An 18,167-nucleotide genomic window follows, 5' to 3' on the forward strand; every position below is an offset into this window, starting at 1 on the left:
TATACTGAGCATCTATGTATAACACATGTATCCTCTCCTCACCATGAAAAGTCTCTAGCAAATCACCAAAAAAAAAAGAATCCAATAAAGAGTGATGGTGAACATAAACAATCGTAGAATATGACTCAGCAGCAGCAAAGGAAGTTAGATTCTCCTGCTCAAGGCACAGATAGGCACTTTCTCTCTGGGTCCAGTCACACACCTCGGTTTCACAGTGAATAAAAGTTACATAACCATAATTACAGGTGTACCTCGGAGATACTGCAGGTATCCAGACTAACACAATAGAGTGAATATTGCAATAAAGGAATCAAATGAGCTTTTTGGTTTCCCAGTACATGTAAAAGTTACGTTTATACTATACTGTAGTCTGTTAAATGTACAATAGCATTATGTCTGAAAAGTCAGTGTTTATACCTCAATTTAAAAATACTTTGTTGCTAAAAAAAAATGGTAACCATCATCTGAGCTCTCAGTCAGTCATCTTTTTGCTGGTGGAGGGCCTGCCTCGATGGTACTGGCTGCTGACCTGGCAGGTGATAGGTGGAGGCTGGGGAGGCCGTGGGGACTTCTGAAAACAAGACAACAATGAAGTCGGCCACAGGGATGGACTCTCGGTCATGAACAACTTATCTGTAGCCTGCGATGGTCTCTGATAGCATTTGGCCCACAACAGAACTTCTTTGAAAATGGGAGCCCATCCTCTCAAACCCTGCAGCCGCGTCATCAAGCTAAGTTTATGTGATCGTCTACGTCCTCTGTTGTCATGTCAACAATCTTCGTGGCATCTCCACCAGCAACAGATTCCATCTCAAGAGTCCACGTTCCACGTTCTTTGCTCACCCATCAGAAGCAACTCCTCATCCATTAAAGTTTCACCATGCAACTGCAGTAACTCAAATATAAGAATCATGAAAAAGTTTGAAATACTGCAGGAATTAGCAAAATGTGACAGAGGCATGAAGTGAGCAAATGCTGTAACCAAATGGTGCTGATGGACTAGTTTGACACAGGGCTGTCACGAACCTTCAATTTGTAAAAAATGCAGTATCTGTGAAGCGTAATAAAATGAAGTGCAATAAAATAAGGTATGCCTGTACTGTAAATGCCATTTATTAGCTTCCAATTCTTAGAACCAACTTAGACAAAACAAGGAAGACCTCATTATAGTCACAGAACAGAACAGAAATGCCATAAGCTTTGACAACATAAAACTGGTAATTCCCCTAATTAACTCTTTAGTGAAAATTAATTTAAAAATGATGTCGCAGATAAAAGAAAATGAAAGCAATTAAGTTATTTTATACATGAGTCCACTAACTACAGATTCCCCCCCTTACAACTGGGAATATAAATTTAAAACTAATAAAACATGAACACGACAGGTTTGGCTGTGCGGTTATGGGAAAAAAAACGCCATGGCTAAGTGTACTTTACTCCATCCTGGGAATGCATGAATGATTCACTAGCGTTATATATATTAATATAAACAATAAAAACTAAGCCTATCTAAGACAAAACTCACAACCCTCTTGATATATGTAATTACCATATTTCAACATTAATTTCTCACGAAAATTTTAAAACTATGAATAGAAATATATTCTGATATTAAAAATCCTTTCAAATCAATATTCAATTTTAGTGGGAAGTCTAAAATATGCTCTAAAATTTAAAAGTAAATTTTAAAAACTTATATAAATTAGGAGGAGAAAGACATTTACTTTCTATGGCATACCATTCTGCACTGTTTCAATTTATTAAATCATGAACACATGTTATTTTTATAATTTTAAAACTATTTCAAATAATAATAGCACTGGCCTAATATAAGTTTTGTGATTTATGTTCTGAGATTTTTAATACTTGGCACCAGGGGCAATCCTAAATCACAAAGAACTGTAACTTGGAACATCCATGACCACCCTCCACAAACTATTAGAGTTCAAGGTTACCAAAAAGTAACTAAAAAAATGTTCGTAAAGGAATTTTTAAAGAAAAATTGACTTATGATAGATACACTGGAGTCAAAGAAACTCTCTGGGGAATTTAAAAACCAAAGCAGTTTCCAGTAGAACTCTTCATTAATAGCCCCAAAACTGGCCAATCCAGATGGCCATCCAGAGTGAATGAATAAACGGTGATACATGAATAAAATACTGTACAGTGCGCAGAAAAAACTAACAGCATAGATGGATCTAAATTACTTTTACTTGCAGTTACTTTTTTATTGTTGGTGAAACCTGAAACTTGCCATTTTAACCATTTTTAAGGATGGCCAAGAAAAAAGAGAAGACTCAAATTGCTAAAATTGAAATGAAAGAGGAGGCATTACTACAGACCTTAGAGAAATAAAAGGATTAAGAAATGCTATGAACAGACTCTATGCCAACAAATTTAATCTAGATAAAATGGACAAATTCCTGAAAAAGATAAAAATTACCAAACTGACTCATGAAGAAAGAGAAAGTGTGAATAGATCTATACCAAGTACAGGGGTTGAATCAATAGTCAAAAAACTAACCACAAAGAAAAGCTCAGATAGATTTCCAGGTGAATTCTATCAAACATTTAAAGAATTAATACAAAATTTTCACAAACTCTCACCAAAAAAAAAAAAAAAAAAACTGAAGAGAGAATACTTCCTAACTCATTCTATAAGGCCAGTACTACCCTGATAGCAAAACCAAAGACATTCAAGGAAAGAAAAAAACTACAAACCAGTATTTCTTTTGATTATTCACGTAAAGATCCTCAACAAACTACTAGTAAACCAAATCCAGCCAACACTGAAAAAGAATCATGCACCATGACCAAGTGGAATTTATCCCAAGAACATAAGGTTGGTTCAACATACAAAAGTCAGTTAATGTAATACACTATATATCAACAGAATGAGAAACAAAAGCCACCTTATTATCTCAATGGACCCAGAAAAAGTAATTGACAAAATCCAACACCCTTTTATGGAAAAAACACTCAACAAACTAGAATAGAAGGAAACTTCCTCCACCTGATAAAGGGCATTTATGAAAACTCACAGTTTGGGGCCCCTGGGTGGCTCAAGCAAGTAAGCATCTGACTCTTGATTTCGGCTCAGGTCATGATCTCATGGTTTGGGAGACTGAGCCTCATGTCGGGCTCTGCACTGATAGCACAGAGCCTGCTTGCGATTGTCTCTCTCTCTCTGCCCCTCCCCCGTGTATGTGTGTGTGTGTGTGTGCGCGCGCGTGTGCGTGTGCGCGCGTGCGTGTGCGCGCGCACGCGCTCTTTCTCTCTCAAAATAAATTAACCTAAAAGAAAAAAAAAAACCTCACAGCTAAAACCAAACTTAATGGAGAAAGACTCAGACGTTTTGTCGAGAACGTCCACTCTTACCACTTCTATTCTACATTGTGCTGGAGGTTCTAGCCAGGGCAATTAGGCAACAGAAAGAAGTAACATCCAGCCTGGAAAGGAAGAAGCAAAACTATCTCTATTCACAAGTGACATGATTTTATGTATAAAAATCCTAAGGAATCCACTAAAAACTATTAGAATAAATGAGTTCAGCAATTTCGCAGGATACGGGCTCAATATAAAAAGTTCAATTGTATCTGTATACGTTTACAATGAACAATCTGAAAATGAGATTAAGAAAACAATTCCATTTACAATAGCATTAAAAAAAACTTAGGAATAATTTAACAAAATAAGTGCAAACCTTATATTTTGTTTTGTGAATATAATTAACACAACCAAATAAACACTTAAAATGGAAAATTTTATCTTATGTATTTTACCAATATGAAAAGGTTAAACTCTGAAAACTACAAAAATTTTTTTAAGTTTATTTACTTAAGTAGTCTCTACTTGAACTCACGACCCTGAGATCAAGACCTGCATGCTCTTCTGACTGAGCCAGCCAGATGCCCCATGAAAACTACAAAATATTTTTGAAAAAAAATTTAAAAGATCTAGATAAATGGAAAAACATTATGTTCATAGATAGAAGACTTAATATTGTTAAAACAGCAATACTCCCCAAATTAATCTACAGATTTGACGCAATCCCTATCAGAATCCCAGATGGCTTCTTTATAGAAATTGACAAGTTGATGCTAAAATTCAAATGGAAATTCAAGGAACCCAAAAGAGTCAAAACGATCTTGAAAAAGAACAAAGTTGGAGGCATCATACTTCCTGAATTCAAAACTTACTACAAAGCAACAGTAATCAAGACACAGTTGGTACTGGCATAAGGATAGGCATAAATATCAACAGGACACAACTGAGAGCCCAGAATTAAACCAATACATTTATCAAATGATTGTGACAAGGAGACAAGACTATTCCATGGGGGGAAAGAACAGACTCTTCAACAAATGGTGCTGAGAAAACAGGACACCAACATGTGAGAGAAAGAATGTGGTCCCCTATCTCATACCATATACAAAAATTGACTCAAAATGGATCAAAGACCTAAAGGTAAGATCTGAAACTACAAATCTCTTAGAAGAAAACACAGGTATGAATCTTTGTGACCTTGGATTTGGCAATGGATTCTTGGTTACGACACCAAAAGCAACGAAAGGGAAGTTAAACTAAACTTCATCAAAATTAAAAACTTTTGTGCCATGGGGCGCCTGGGGCTCAGTCCTGGTTGGGTGTCCGACTTCAGTTTGGGTCATGATCTCACGGCTGGCGGGTTCAAGCCCCGTGATGGGCTGTGTGCTGACAGCTCGGAGCCTGGAGCCTGCTTCGGATTCTGTGTCTCCCTCTCTCTCTGCTCCTCCCCCACTCATGCTTTGTCTCTCTCTCTCTCTCTGTCTCTCAAAAATAAACATTTAAAAAAAATTTAAAAAAAAAACAACTTCTGTGCCTCAAAGGAAACTATCAAGAACATGAAATGACAACCCACAGTATAAAGGAAACTATCTGCAAATTATACATTTGATAAAGGCTCAATATCCAGAATATATAAAAAACTCTTACAACTCAACAACAAAGACAACACAATTTAAAAATGGGCAAAAGAACAGATATTTCTCCAAAGAAGACATAGAAATGGCCAATGAACACAAGAAAGGATGCTCAACACCACTGACCTTTAGGAAAAAAGTAAATCGAAACTAAAATGAGAGGGCGCCTGAGTGGCTCAGTCATTAAGCCTCTGGCTTCAGCTCAGGTCACAATCTCACAGCTGGTGAGCTCGAGCCCCGCATCGGGTAAAGATCACAAGCCCCACGTGAACCCCACTTCTCTCTCTCGCTCTGCTCCTTGCTCCCTTGCACTAAAATGAGAGACCACTTCATGCCAACCAGGACGACTAGAATTTAAGAGACGAACAATACCAGTTGTTGGTAAGGATATGGAGAGACTGGAACCTTTCCGTGCTTCTATGGAAAACAATCCGGCAGTTCCTCAAAACGTGAAGCACGGAGTTACCGGATGATCCGGCGAGATTCTACTCCCAGGCATACACCCAAGGGAAACGAAAACCGTATGTCCACACAAAAGCTGGTGCGTTAACGTTCACAGCGGCATTCTTCACCACGGCCGGAAGGTGGAAACAACCCACACGTCCACCAACTGCTGAGTGAATAAACAAGTGGACTATCCGTGTCACAGAATGTTATCTGGAACAGAAAGGAACGAAATACAGAGACTCCCCAAAATACACGATGCTAAGCACAAGGAATCCAGGCACAAAAGACCACATATTGGGGCGCCTGGGTGGCTCAGTCGGTTAAGCCTCTGACTCCTGATTTTGGCTCGTGTCATGATCTGATAGTGCATGAGACTGAGACACATCTCTGAAAGCACAGAGCCTGCTTGGGATTCTCTCTCTCTCCCCCTCTCTGTCCCTCCCCTGCTCGTGTTCTCTCTCTCTCTCAAAATAAGTAAAAAAAATTTTTAAGACCACATACTGTAAGACTCCATTTCTATGAAATGTCCAGGGGGCACTTGGGTGGCTCAGTCGGTTGGGCATCCGACTTCGGCTCAGGTCATGATCTCACGGTTCATGGGTTTGAACCCCATGTCGGGCTCTGTGCTGACAGCTCGGGGCCTGGAGTTGCTTCGGATTCTGTATCTCCCTCTCTCTCTGCTCCTCCCCTGCTCTCACTCTGTCTCTCTCTCACTCTCTCAAAAATAAATAATGATTAAAAAAAAAATTTTTATATGAAATGTCCGTAACAGGTAAATAGATAATGAGATGAGATCAGTGGAAAGGAGGGAGGTGGGGTGACAGCTAAAGGGTACAGGGCTTCTTTCAGAGGTGATGAAAATGTTTGCAATTACAGAGTAGAGACGGTTGCACAACTCTATTAATATAGTCTACTGGACTGCACCATTTAAACAGGTAAAATGTATGTGAATTATATATATCTCAATAAAGCTGTTACCAAAAAAAGAAAGAAAAAGTAAATAAATCATCTGATAATTGTAAAAGGCAAAGAAATGTTTCTTTCCAACTAAAGTAAGCTTAATCAGCTATGTAATTTAAATTTCTCTCATACTGCTGATAGACATCAGCTTTTGTTTCAGTAACCATCTTGACATATTATTTCACAAGGATTATCAAAACTTCATAAATGCAAACCTTGCTTTTTAAAAAAATAAGTATTTCTAGAAGAAAACATATCCAGGCTTATCACTTTGGTTACATAAAACCATAATAATGCTGATGTTTTCAGAAACATTTCTTGTCCTGATACAGTCTAACATAAAAATGCCATCCCTGACACTTGAATTAACTGCTGAAACTGGGAACAGAGCACTCCCAGTAATTTCCCAACTTGCTGCTAATTAGACAATATATCCCACATATCCGAAAGCAGTGTTTCATCGACATTTTCCCAGGTTAACTTGAAAGGTACATCAGAGGGGCACCTGGGTGGCTCAGTCAGTTAAGCATCCAACTCTTGGTTTTGGCTCAGGTCATGATCTCATGGTTGGTGGGTTCAAGTCCCGTATTAGGATTCTCTCTCTCTCTCCCTGTCTCTCTGCCCCTCCCCTGCTCCCTCACTCTCTCTCAAAATAAATAAACACTAAAAAAAAAAATAAAGGCGTCTGTTGGTGGTTTGTTAATACACTTAAAGACTTTTCAACAATCTGATCTCAAATACTTAGAGTTAAAAAATGGAGCAAATCCATTTGTGACAGAGCTGCAAAATTATTTTTAAAGGATTGCTGTATACCCATTAATTATGAAATCAACATCTTTCTCAACAGTGAAGAACAGAAATACTATTTCCAGGGGTGCCTGGCTGGCTCAGTCGGTAGAGCATGCAACTCCTGATCCTGGGGTCATGAGTTCAAGCCCCACCTTGAGCATGGAGCCTACTTTAAAAAAAAAAAAAAAAAAAAAAAAAAAAAATTAAAAATAAATAATACTATTTCCAGTTAAAAATATATTTTTATAATATACTTAATATATAAGTTGAAAAATAAATTCAACTCCCTGATTTTACTTTTTTTAAACAAAAAGAGAGAAATCCAATGATTTCAGTTTAATTCTTTCACAGGAAAAGGGTAAAGTACAACAGCCTTAAAATGGAATTTGGGTGTCACGGTAAGGGAGGTCTATTTACCTTTGGATTTCATTTCTGTTATTTATGTTTTTAGAAAATTATGAGTGGCAAGAACATTTCTCCTTCCGCTCTTGATTTTAAATTGGTGATATCTTCCTACAGACCAAGAACTTGGAGTTAAACAGAATCACCTCTGTGTCACGTAAAGAAAGGTCAAAGTTTACACACATGGCCCGAGTCACAAACACCCAACTGCAAACATCTCCACGCTATGGTCTCCAGAGGTCCCTCCTGGCTTCACCCCTGCGCCCACCCTAGAGTAGCCGGTTAGCAGCAATCTGAAGAAGCATTTTCCAGGCACCCCTCTTTCTGTTTTCAGTGCACCCCCATCATGTAACTCCCGTTTCTTCACATCCCTTTTCCCTCTTCCTCTCCCTGTCCCACTAGAATGCAGTTCCTAGAGAAAAACCTGCCCTCCCACATTTCCATGTCTTCCTTCTACTTAGGGGAGAAGCTTTCTAATAAATGAGTAAGCATAGGAATAGAAATGCCAATACATCCAAGTCTATCCTGACTTCATACAGAAATGAAAAATAGGGTACCTTTCAGAAAACCTACCTTATCTTTACACCATCTGGAAACCCTAGTAGAATGACAGCGTATGATTACAACGGGACACAGCTTCATGGATAACATGAGCTCCAGGAGAACAGGTATTCCGTTAACCACTGCAGTGCCTGGCACTTTTCAGGTCCTTAAAAAAATACTTGTTGAATGAATGACAAGTGACAGCAGCCTAGAAATGTTAACGTAATCTTGCACGGTGGGAAAAGAAAGTGGCCAAGTGGTAACTAATTTAGCAAAGCTAGAAAACCAAAAGTTATTGCATGTGAGGTAGGGATTAGGCGGCTCAGGAATGATTAGAAGCACCGGGAGCTCTGGGGGTCCAAACAGTAACAGAAAGAAAACGGGACTGGCTTCAAATCTATAGGAGCAGCAGCTACACCCCAGAACTCCTTCTGTCCCTTCCCCATCAACTCTCCACCTTATCCCACCTTCCCCAAAAGCCGGCATATCCACAATACCCCCCACTCCCCAGACAGGACCAGAAACACCACTCTGCGGGAACTGACAGGTCCAGAGAAAAAATTAGCAACTTCTGGTAGTACCTCTCAAATTGGTGGGCCCCTGTCCTATCTCCTAATGATGAGACTCCACACTTAAAGTTTGTCCACGCACACGGGGAGTTTTCAATCGGTCCACTTGCAATTATGAAAAGACAGCCAACAATCAGCAGACATTCAGAGAAAAGGTTCTGACATCAAAGACAAGGAGCAAAGCAGAAAAGAGAAGGAAAACTCAGAAGAAAGAGACAACGCAGGAAAGAGAAGAAAATGTCTACATAACATCTACGTGTGCACAGAAATCAACACAAAATGAACAAAAAGAAATGTTTAAAAAAAGTGCATTGCTTTCACAAAACAAAAACAGGATATTATAAAAAGGAATGCTGAGAGCAAAAGTGAAAAATATCACAACAGAAATAAAAGAGCAATGTAAGGACTAGAAGACACAGTTGAGGACCTCTTCCCAAAAAATCAGAACAGATAAATGAATGGAAAAACGCAGGAAAAGGAAATTAGCAGAACACTCTAGAAGGTCCAACACCTGAATAATAGGAGATCACAAAGGCTACAATGGAGAAATCAGAGAAGAAACCATCAAGAGACAGTATGGAAAGCTTCCAGAGCCATAGGACCCAGTGTCCCCACCCAAAAGACCCACCAAGGAGCGCTAAGGTAAGTGAAAAGAAGACCGAGAGTTTCCAGACAAGTCACACAAAGTCTGGGGGATCACAATGGGGTCGGGCTGCTCATTACCAACAGCAGAAGGTGGACAGTAATGGAGAAACGCTTTCACACTCCTGGGGAAAAATTACTTCTACCTTAGAATTCAATACCCAGGCAGACTGCCATTCACGTGTAAGGAAGAAGCCTTTTCAGGCAGACGAGGTCTCAAAAAATGATCTCTTGATGAACCTTTTCTCAGGGAAGCCCTTCTTCTAGCTCTACCAAAAGGAAAAGGGTATGAAATCCAGAAAGGGGAATTCAACAGAAAGACACCAAAAAAGTCCCCATAAGGAATGAAGAGAAGTCCTAGGAATACTGCTAAGCAGTGGGCTCAGAGCGCAACGGGCCTAGACAAGAGGAAAACAAAAGGCTTTGAGGGGTGGAAGGTGACAGGCGGGGTGAGGCGGGGGACGAGGCGCTCCAGTTACAAAGCTGGGCCTGTACTGAGCGCTGTACACGGGCATCTAAGCTAAAGGGAGAAAACGTAACGCATTCCAATCAACACAGAAATAATTCCGTCTCGGTAAAGACAGGGCACTAACTGCCCCCCATGTGGCTCAGTTGTTAAGGTATTTATTTGCCTAATGATAACATAAACACTACCAACTTAAACAGAAATTCTTATATAACCATATTTGGAAAAAGGAAGAGAGGGGACAGGCAGGGAGGGAAGGAATATAAAAGTTCTACAGCCTTCTTTCCCTCAACAGAAGTCAACGGAGAAGTCAGAAAGTGAGCCGTACAAGCATGCTTTACAGAGGCATGGAATCTGAGGCAAGAATTGCTAAATAACCAGTATCCAAGATGCTTGCTCTCTCCCACAGGAACACGGCACCTACTGCCTAGGATGGAGATGCTGGGCTGAGGGCAGAAGGCCCTGGTCCCTGAAGACTTCCTGGCACGGGCTGCTGCCTTACCCTGCACTGCCCACAGGCCAATTCCACACGAGACAGAAGTCACCCTGATCTGGGTTCAGTTGCCGTTATTTGGTTGTCACTGGCCGCTGAATGTGATCTGAGACAGAGGATTATTAAACAGAAACAGAGGGGCTGGAAGTGGCTGCTTGTGAAAGTCCGAACCCAGAGTTACTAAGTAAATAAATGCATTACTTTAATAAAGGTAACGTTATATTTGGAGAAAATCACTCCACACTATGGTCGGAAGTGCCGTCAATCTCAACTTCTACAACTAAGGTTAGATGGGTCTTTCTTGGTCAATTTTACCTGATTTATTAAACGCAACAGAGTGTGAAGTATTAAAACGAGGGAATGATGGAATGAACAGCCGGGTTTTTTGTTCTGTTTTGTTGTTTTAATGTTTGTTTATTTTTGAGGGAGACAGAGTGTGATCGGGGGAGGGGCAGGGAGAGGGAGACACAGAATCCGAAGCAGGCTCCAGGTTCTGAGCTGTCAGCACAGAGCCCAACACAGGGCTTGAACTCATGGACCCCGAGATCATGACCTGAGCGGAAGTCGGACGCTTAACCGACTGAACCACCCAGGGCATCCCAACAGCAGGATTTTAGGATGCCTGGTGGAGGGAGTTAAATCCTACAGCAAAAAAGGAATTCATTTGGGTCTGTGGGCTTGAGAGCTTCAGCGAGGCAGGTGCTGATGGGAACGAGGGGAAAGCTACAATAAAATAGGGGTTTCAAAGCAGGTGTCTGAGAGGCAGTCCCAGGCTAATGGTAGTCCGTGGAGAAGAGAACCCCCACCAGAAGCTGGCTCTGAAATGATCAGGGAAAATGTCAAGAGCCTCGGTTTACCCAAGGGCAGCAGGGACAGGGGTGGAGGGCAGATCAGGTGATCGCTCAAATCCCTAACAGTGTTTGAACCCAGGACTCTTGACTGCAGAGGCTGGAGAAATCACTGCGTCCCAGTGACATTAGGAGTAACCTTACAGTAAGTTCGTCTGTCTCCAAAGCAGCTCCAATACAAAGACAGGATTGGACTGAAACATGATTCGATTCCAATTTCTCTGAGTTTCTAATTCTTTCCGAAAGATAACAAAATCCAAAGTCTCTTATGATACAACTGATCCTTTTTGCAAAATTTTAATCTGAGAACAATTTTGTTGCCAGTTACCTACCAGTCAGTGAAACTGACCAAAAACCTAATATACAACACAGATTGTTCAAATCATGCTGTAAAGTACGACCTTTATTTCATAGTTAGTATCCATCTGTCCTCAAAAAAAATAGTTGTCTCTGGCAGATTTTGAAGTCCGTATATATATAATTCAGATGGTCAAAACACTTCCGATTTTAAATCTAAGGAAAGTGTTATTTTCCTCTCATCCATCTCTCACTAAGAGATAAGAGAGTATTTGTGTGAGCTTTTCACACAAATTTAAGGTAACCTTACCATACTGTCATTCTGGACCATTCTAAGAAGCTAAGAATCAAACTTAAACTCGGGACAGGGACTAAAAGGTGTTATGTTATGGGGATTTGTTAGATGATGTGATTAGAGTTTTCGTGGGTTTTTAAAAAACTCTTTCAAAATTTCTTTAATTTTACTTTTTCTCCTTCTTGATTAAAAAAAAAAAAAAAAAGGTAAAAATCTCTATCTGGTTTCTTCCAGCAAGATCCTTTTACCTTACTAGTCTCAAAAAATACTTTTTGTCTCTTTACCAAGAAAAGCACTCAACGGTTTCACCGTACTTAATATAGTTTGGAATTAACAGCCCTGTTTGCTCATGTGTTTATCCAGCATCACAGACGTCAGCACACCCGGCAGACTTCTGAGGGCAGCAGGCTCTGCAGCAGGAAGGGGGCAGAGGAGGAGGAGCCACCCCGGCAAGCCCGTCCTAGTGGGATCATTTTGCCTCAGGTGCACTTGAGTTGTCTGCTTGCCCAGCAATCGGCTGCACATCATCAACTTTCTCAAGGGGCTCACGCAGTGGTATCCTGTTTGAGAGCAATTCACTCCAATTCCAGTGTTTTTATTTAAGGCCTAGATGTACAACAGACACTGCTGTTTACTGCAAAACCCAATTCGTGGATGAGGTTTTAGGAGAAAAAAGGGAAGGCTGGCTTGTTAACGTTTAATGGTTTCAACCGCCTCATCACGTGCCGTGTAGTCAAACACCATGCGTTTCAAATAGCTACTTACAAGTTACATTAATTTTTATTATGCAAACCCAACATTTGGGTTTGACTCCCTCGAATTCAGATCTCATTCACGAGACCTACTTCTCAAGGCGTTCCCACGCGATGCACATTCTACCTGAAGAAACCAGTGAGACTAAAATGTACCCTGAGATGTTCAGCACCACCAGTTAAGCCTACTGGTATAAAATTTGGGGAGAGCCATCCCACTCACAGCTGGGGCTGGGGACCCCATGCCAACAGCTACAGGAATTCACATGGACGACAGAGAGCTCTCGGAAGGTACTGCTGCATTCGTAACGAGAAAAGCCACAAATGAGGAAATTAAAGAGGGCTAGCAAAGATTCATTCCATTCCTTCAGAGGACGTACAGTGGCAGGGTAAAGGAAGGTGGCCCGGACCACAAATCGGGAACCCCACACTGAGGTGTGCACCCACAAGGCGTGCCTGCACCAGACGTGGACTCTAGGCTTCCCACCTGGTCTGCAGGCCACACGAGAGCCAGAGCACAGGCCCCTGTGGTCCAGCCAATGCCAACAGGCGGGGACTTCAAACATCATCTTCATCTAGCTGCAACACGAGCCATTATACTTAAGCCACGAAACAAAAAACATTTAACACGTGAAAATATTTTTATATAACAAAGATAAAAGTTAACAGATAACAACTTCACCTCCTTTACTCGTATTTGTGCTGTTTACTTGTAGAAATTTCGAAGTGCTTCATAGTGTTCTATTTTAAATGGTATCCAATTTGCATTAAAATATAGTTTAAAGAAATACACAGGCAAAGCAAGGTATTTCCAAGTTTAAATTAAGGTCCAGGATTTCAGAGAGGAAAACTAATCAAACTATAAACATAATCAAGGGAAAATTAAAGACCTGCAATGAAGGCCAAGAGGACTCTGGTCCCGTGCAACCACTGTGGCAATAAGAAAGTAAGAGCCAGGAAGTCTGCTTTTAAAACTTAAGAACTTGAGGGGTCCCTGGGTGGCTCAGCCGGTTAAGCGTCTGACTTCCACTGGGCTCGTAAGCTCGTGGTTTGTGGGTTCCAGCCCTGCACTGGGCTCTGTGCTGACAGCTCAGAGCCAGGCGCCTGCTTCGGGTTCTGTGTCTCCTCTCTCTCTCTCTCTCTCTCTCTCTGCCCCTCGTCCACTCACACACTCTCTCTCTCTGTCCCTCAAAAATGAAATAAATGTTTAAAAAAATTAAAAAAAAAAAACCTTAAAAACTTGAATACCTGTACTTTCCAAATTTCCCCAAAGATTCCTCCCTAAGTGTCAAAATCTGGGCTGAATAAGCGGCGTTTCTTCATTAAGTTTTAAGATTTCTACCTAATTGTCATTAGACACACCTACCTAGCAAGATTTGGGAGGTGGGCAGAGGCTGGCCCTCTGCAGGACAGGACTCCACACACTGGAAGTTTCAAACATCATGCGGGGGGGGGTGACTCCAACGACTCAACAACCCCCAGGCGGATGGATAGCTTCTATCTGTTTCCAGAGGAGAAGTAATTCCTCTTGGAAGTCAGGGCGCCTAATAAGGCTCCACAGTTCCACCTGACCATTTTTCACCTCCCAAAGGCAGTTACTAGGCGTTCTAAGTACACTAAAGTATGACTACACATAATCTTAACCGGTAACGCACCTCTGTAGAGTTACGATGGTGTATGATGTTAACGTGCATGAAATTCAATACTTCTATTCTAGAAGTAGTGTTTAGTCGTATTAGTAATTCATTAAAATGCCACCTTAAACTTAAGACCATTTTTCTTCCCTGTAATTTAAGCTTTACACTTCTGTGCAAGCTGAGTTGTTAGGACGACATAGTTTATTTGCAATCATAATTTCCAAAGAGCCAGAATCCAATTTTGAAAATATTTCTAAATTCGAGCACACAGCTTCTGTCCAGATTTGGAAAGGTCAAATCTCATAAGACCTCCCCACATGCTGAGAAGAGCCTGCTCGCGCGAAGTCCACCAGCTCTCGGAGGGGCTGGTACCGTCGGGTGGCGTGCAGACTAGGCAAGAACCCCGGATGTACAGGCTGTCCAGCTCTCTGAAGCCCCACAGGGGCGCTACTCAGCTGGCAGGCCAGAGGCCAGGCCAGCTGCAGCACACAGTACCGCTAGCGCTGCCCCCCCTCTGCTTCCTTCTTTCAGTCCCACTTTTACTCACACACCGGCACCGAGTCGACCTGACGGTCGATCTGTCTGGATGTCAAGATCAAATGCCTCAGAAAGGCAAGGCAAATACAATATTCAGAAGGCTCAGATGTACCAAGCGCCAGACTGTGAAAGTGAGTTATTTGGTTGGAAACCAGGTCACTGACAAAGGACCCCGGCAAGTAAATACTCTCATTTCACTGATGTTGTAAATAACCAAGAATGGTGGTCCCCACCGAAATAAAGCATAAGGGGCTGTCTTGGGGCTCTAGACCTCTTTCTGCCTCTGCTCTCACAAAACATCATTTCACTATAGGGCAAATATCTCAACTTGAGTTGAATATCAACTGTGAGTTGATAACAACTGTGAGTTGAAAACAACTGTTTTGTTACTGTGAGTAAACAAAACCCCAAATTCCAGTCGCCATTCTGGCAGAGTAGGAGGCCTCACCTGAGAACACATTTGTTTCTTCACGTAACTATCAGCTTCGTCAGGCCCAAAGATTAGAAATTACCAGCTCAAACTGCACAGCCCAACCCAATGACGCAAGTGGCCCAAGGGGAGGGTCTGCATGGTCTGCCCTGAACGTGAGCACTGCATCTTCCTACCAGGTCGTTCCAGGGGAGTCTGAGGGTCTTGACAGGATGTCCACGTTAGAGAGGAAGTGAAAGGGTTTTACTTGACGCTTGTAGCTATCTTCGGGATTCTTATGATCGTCAAATGGCCTCCTCGAACGTTTATCCTACTAAAGCTAAGTACGTTATTTGATCAATGATTACAGTCCTATAGATCCTTGAATAAACTACAGAAAGGATGCAGAGATCTGAGGAAGAAACTTTTTAAACGTCTTCCGTATACTGACAGTTGCAGCTACGCCCAACATATTACAAGAATCTAGCACAATTACGATGGAAAAAAAAAAATCAATTTGCTCTCGCAAAATAAGGCTTTTAACCTGAAAACTCCCTTGGAGGTGCCACAGTAAAGGGTGTTCAGGCCCTGGACGTCAAGGGGGTGTAGGCTGGCTGTCACCCTTAGAATTGGTCTCCCCGGAAATGCACATGCGAGTAGGGGGCCCACCGGGCGGTGCAGGAGGCAGACGCAAAAATCACGCGCGGCTGCCCCCGCAAGCCAGCAGGGCGTGCGGGGGCGAAGGCGGGGTGGGGGGTGGGGGCCTCCACACCGACTCCGGACCCCAGAGCGAGGGGCGGGGGCGGATTTCCCGGGGAGTGCTGCAGGAAATGATATCCAGACTCGGAGGGTGGATCTAGGAAGCGGCCCGGGCGATGGCCGGCGGCGGGGAGCGAGTGGGGGTGGGAACGGAGGATGTGGCTCCCAGGGGCAGGATGAGGGGGCGGGACGGCCGAACGCGGGTGCGCCAGGGCCGAGGAGGAGGGCAGGGAGGGGATCGCCAGCCGCTGAGGGGCGAGGGCGCGAGGAGCGGCCTTAGAGGAAGGGGGCGGCGGGGCCGGGGGTTTGGAGAGGCCGGAGCGGAAGCCCGAGGGCGGGGGGGAGGAACGGGCCGGGGTCGGAGGGGCGGAAGGGCAGGCCGGAGCCCCGCGCGCACTTACCCCACTCGAGGAACTCGGCCACATACTTGTCGCGCCGCAGGGCCGAGTGGCTGCACTCGGTGTACAGACAGACGAGCACGTCGAGCAGCGTCTCCACACTCAGGGCGCTCTCGTTGCGCCAGGGCCCGTCCAGGAGCAGCTGCTCCAGCTTCTTGAGCCGCACCTTGGCCGACATGGTGCCGCGCGGCCCGCTCCCAACGCGCCGGACTCTCGCTGCCCGCTCGGCCAGTCCGTCAGGGCGAGCCCTCGGGGGCCCGGTAGCCGCGAGTCCCGGCAGCAGCGGCGCCTCGTTGCCGCCCCGTCCGCGTCGTCGCGCCCCGGCCTAGGCCGACATCTTGGGCTCGGTCCCGGCGGCGCAGCGTCTGGGGCGCCGGGCCCCGCGGGTCCATGGGCCGGTCTCCTCCCCTCGGCGCCGCCGCCCGCCCCGCCCGCCGCGGCCCGCCCTCGCCTCGCCCTGCCGCCCGCCGCGCGCCCTTCAGCCCCGCCCGCGGCCGCGCCCTCCTCGCCTTCGCCGCCGTCCGCCGACCTGGAGCGCCGCGGAGCGGAGCGCAGCGCAAGCCCGGCCGGCGCCCGAGCCCCGACCCCAGCCCCGACCCGGCGGCCCAGCCCCGCGGCCCGCAGCCAACCAGGGCGCGGCCAGCGCGGGCGCAGCCAACCACGGCGGGGCCGGCCGCCGCCGCGCTGACCTCAGCGCGCCGCCCCGCCCCTGCGCTCCCGGCTCCCGGCTCCGGCTCCCGGCGGGATGGGACCTCGCCGCTTGCCGTAGGGCGGCCGGGATGCTGGGAAGGCCAGGCGGCGGGGGCGGGGCGAGCGCCGAGCCAGTGCGCCGCCGAGATTGCGCGCCCGCGCGTGCGCCGACGGCGCCCCGGAGGCGTGCGCCAGCGCTTCGTGGACGGGTCCCCGGTGTGCGGGGTCTGCGCTCGCGCACGCGCGCGTCTCGGGCCCCGAAGGGGAAACCCCTTGCTTGCTGGGGTGGAGGGGGGCTTCGTCGGAGTGACCCGCTGGTTTAAAACCTGGGCGCGGCCGGGCTCGGAGCGGCCCTGGAAAGCGGGGGCCTGCCTGACTTGCACGCGAGCCCGCGCGGCCCGAACTGGGCGGAGGCCCCTGCAGAGCGGCGACCCAGCGGGCCACCCTGCACCTCGTGAATTCGTGGTGCCCCCGCAGTGGCCACTTCAGATTCTGCCGTCCAGCCTACCCCAACCGCAAACAAATGTCTTAGCCTGACACTTGGGTAGGAAGCGGCCGGCTGTCTCCAGGCTGAGTGTCCCGGGAGAGTCTCTGCTTCCCTGAGATTGTTGGTGCATTTGGGTGGCTGGGGGAAGGAAGGTGATGGAGAATTCCCCCACCCAAACAGGCCCTTGGCGTCAGGACAGCAGGGGCCGCCTGGAGCTCGTGCGAGGGCACTGAGGCCACGGGCTGGGTGAGAGCCGGAGCGAGGGTGCAGGGCCGTGGGAACCCTGACCCGAGGAAGTGGGTGGGGGGCTTAGGTGGATCCGGGGCACGGAGGTAGAGCAGGTAGAGCTTTGAAGGCGCAAAACTGATCTGGGGAGACAAATCAGAATCGTGGCTACCCCTGTGGAGGAAGTCTTGGCTGCAAAGGGGTAGGAGGGAGCCATCCTGGCTGCTGGAAGTGTTCTGTAATTATATTGAGGTGTTGGTTATACAGCACTACATATAAGTAACATTCTTCAAACCGTACGCATCACTGTATATGTTACACCTTTATTTAATTTTTTGAGAGAGAGTGTGCGAGCAGGGGAGCGGCAGAGAGGGAGAGAGAATCCTAAGCAGGCTACACACCCAGCGCAGAGCTGGCCTCGGGGCTTGATCTGAGGACCCTGGGATCATGACCTGAGCCAGAATCAAGAGTTGGCTGCTCAATGGACTGAACCACCTAGGGACCTGGTCCCTTAATTTTTAAAAGTCAGGCAAAAACCATCTTTTGGTGTTAGAGTTCAGA

General features: G+C 45.4%; 1 protein-coding gene across 1 annotated transcript in view; it reads right to left on the reverse strand.

Moving 5' to 3' along the window:
- The window catches only part of CDC42BPB (CDC42 binding protein kinase beta), a 102,854-nt gene extending 86,056 nt beyond the window's left edge, over window positions 1-16,798 (reverse strand). Inside the window, exon 1 of the mRNA XM_045448322.1 lies at window positions 16,208-16,798. Within this exon, the coding sequence (XP_045304278.1) occupies window positions 16,208-16,382 (175 nt within the window). The 5' untranslated portion in view covers window positions 16,383-16,798. The remainder of the gene's footprint in view (window positions 1-16,207) is intronic.
- Between the last annotated feature and the right edge of the window lie 1,369 nt (window positions 16,799-18,167).

This window comes from Leopardus geoffroyi, chromosome B3, assembly GCF_018350155.1.
Source record: "Leopardus geoffroyi isolate Oge1 chromosome B3, O.geoffroyi_Oge1_pat1.0, whole genome shotgun sequence".
NCBI classification, from domain to species: domain Eukaryota; kingdom Metazoa; phylum Chordata; class Mammalia; order Carnivora; family Felidae; genus Leopardus; species Leopardus geoffroyi.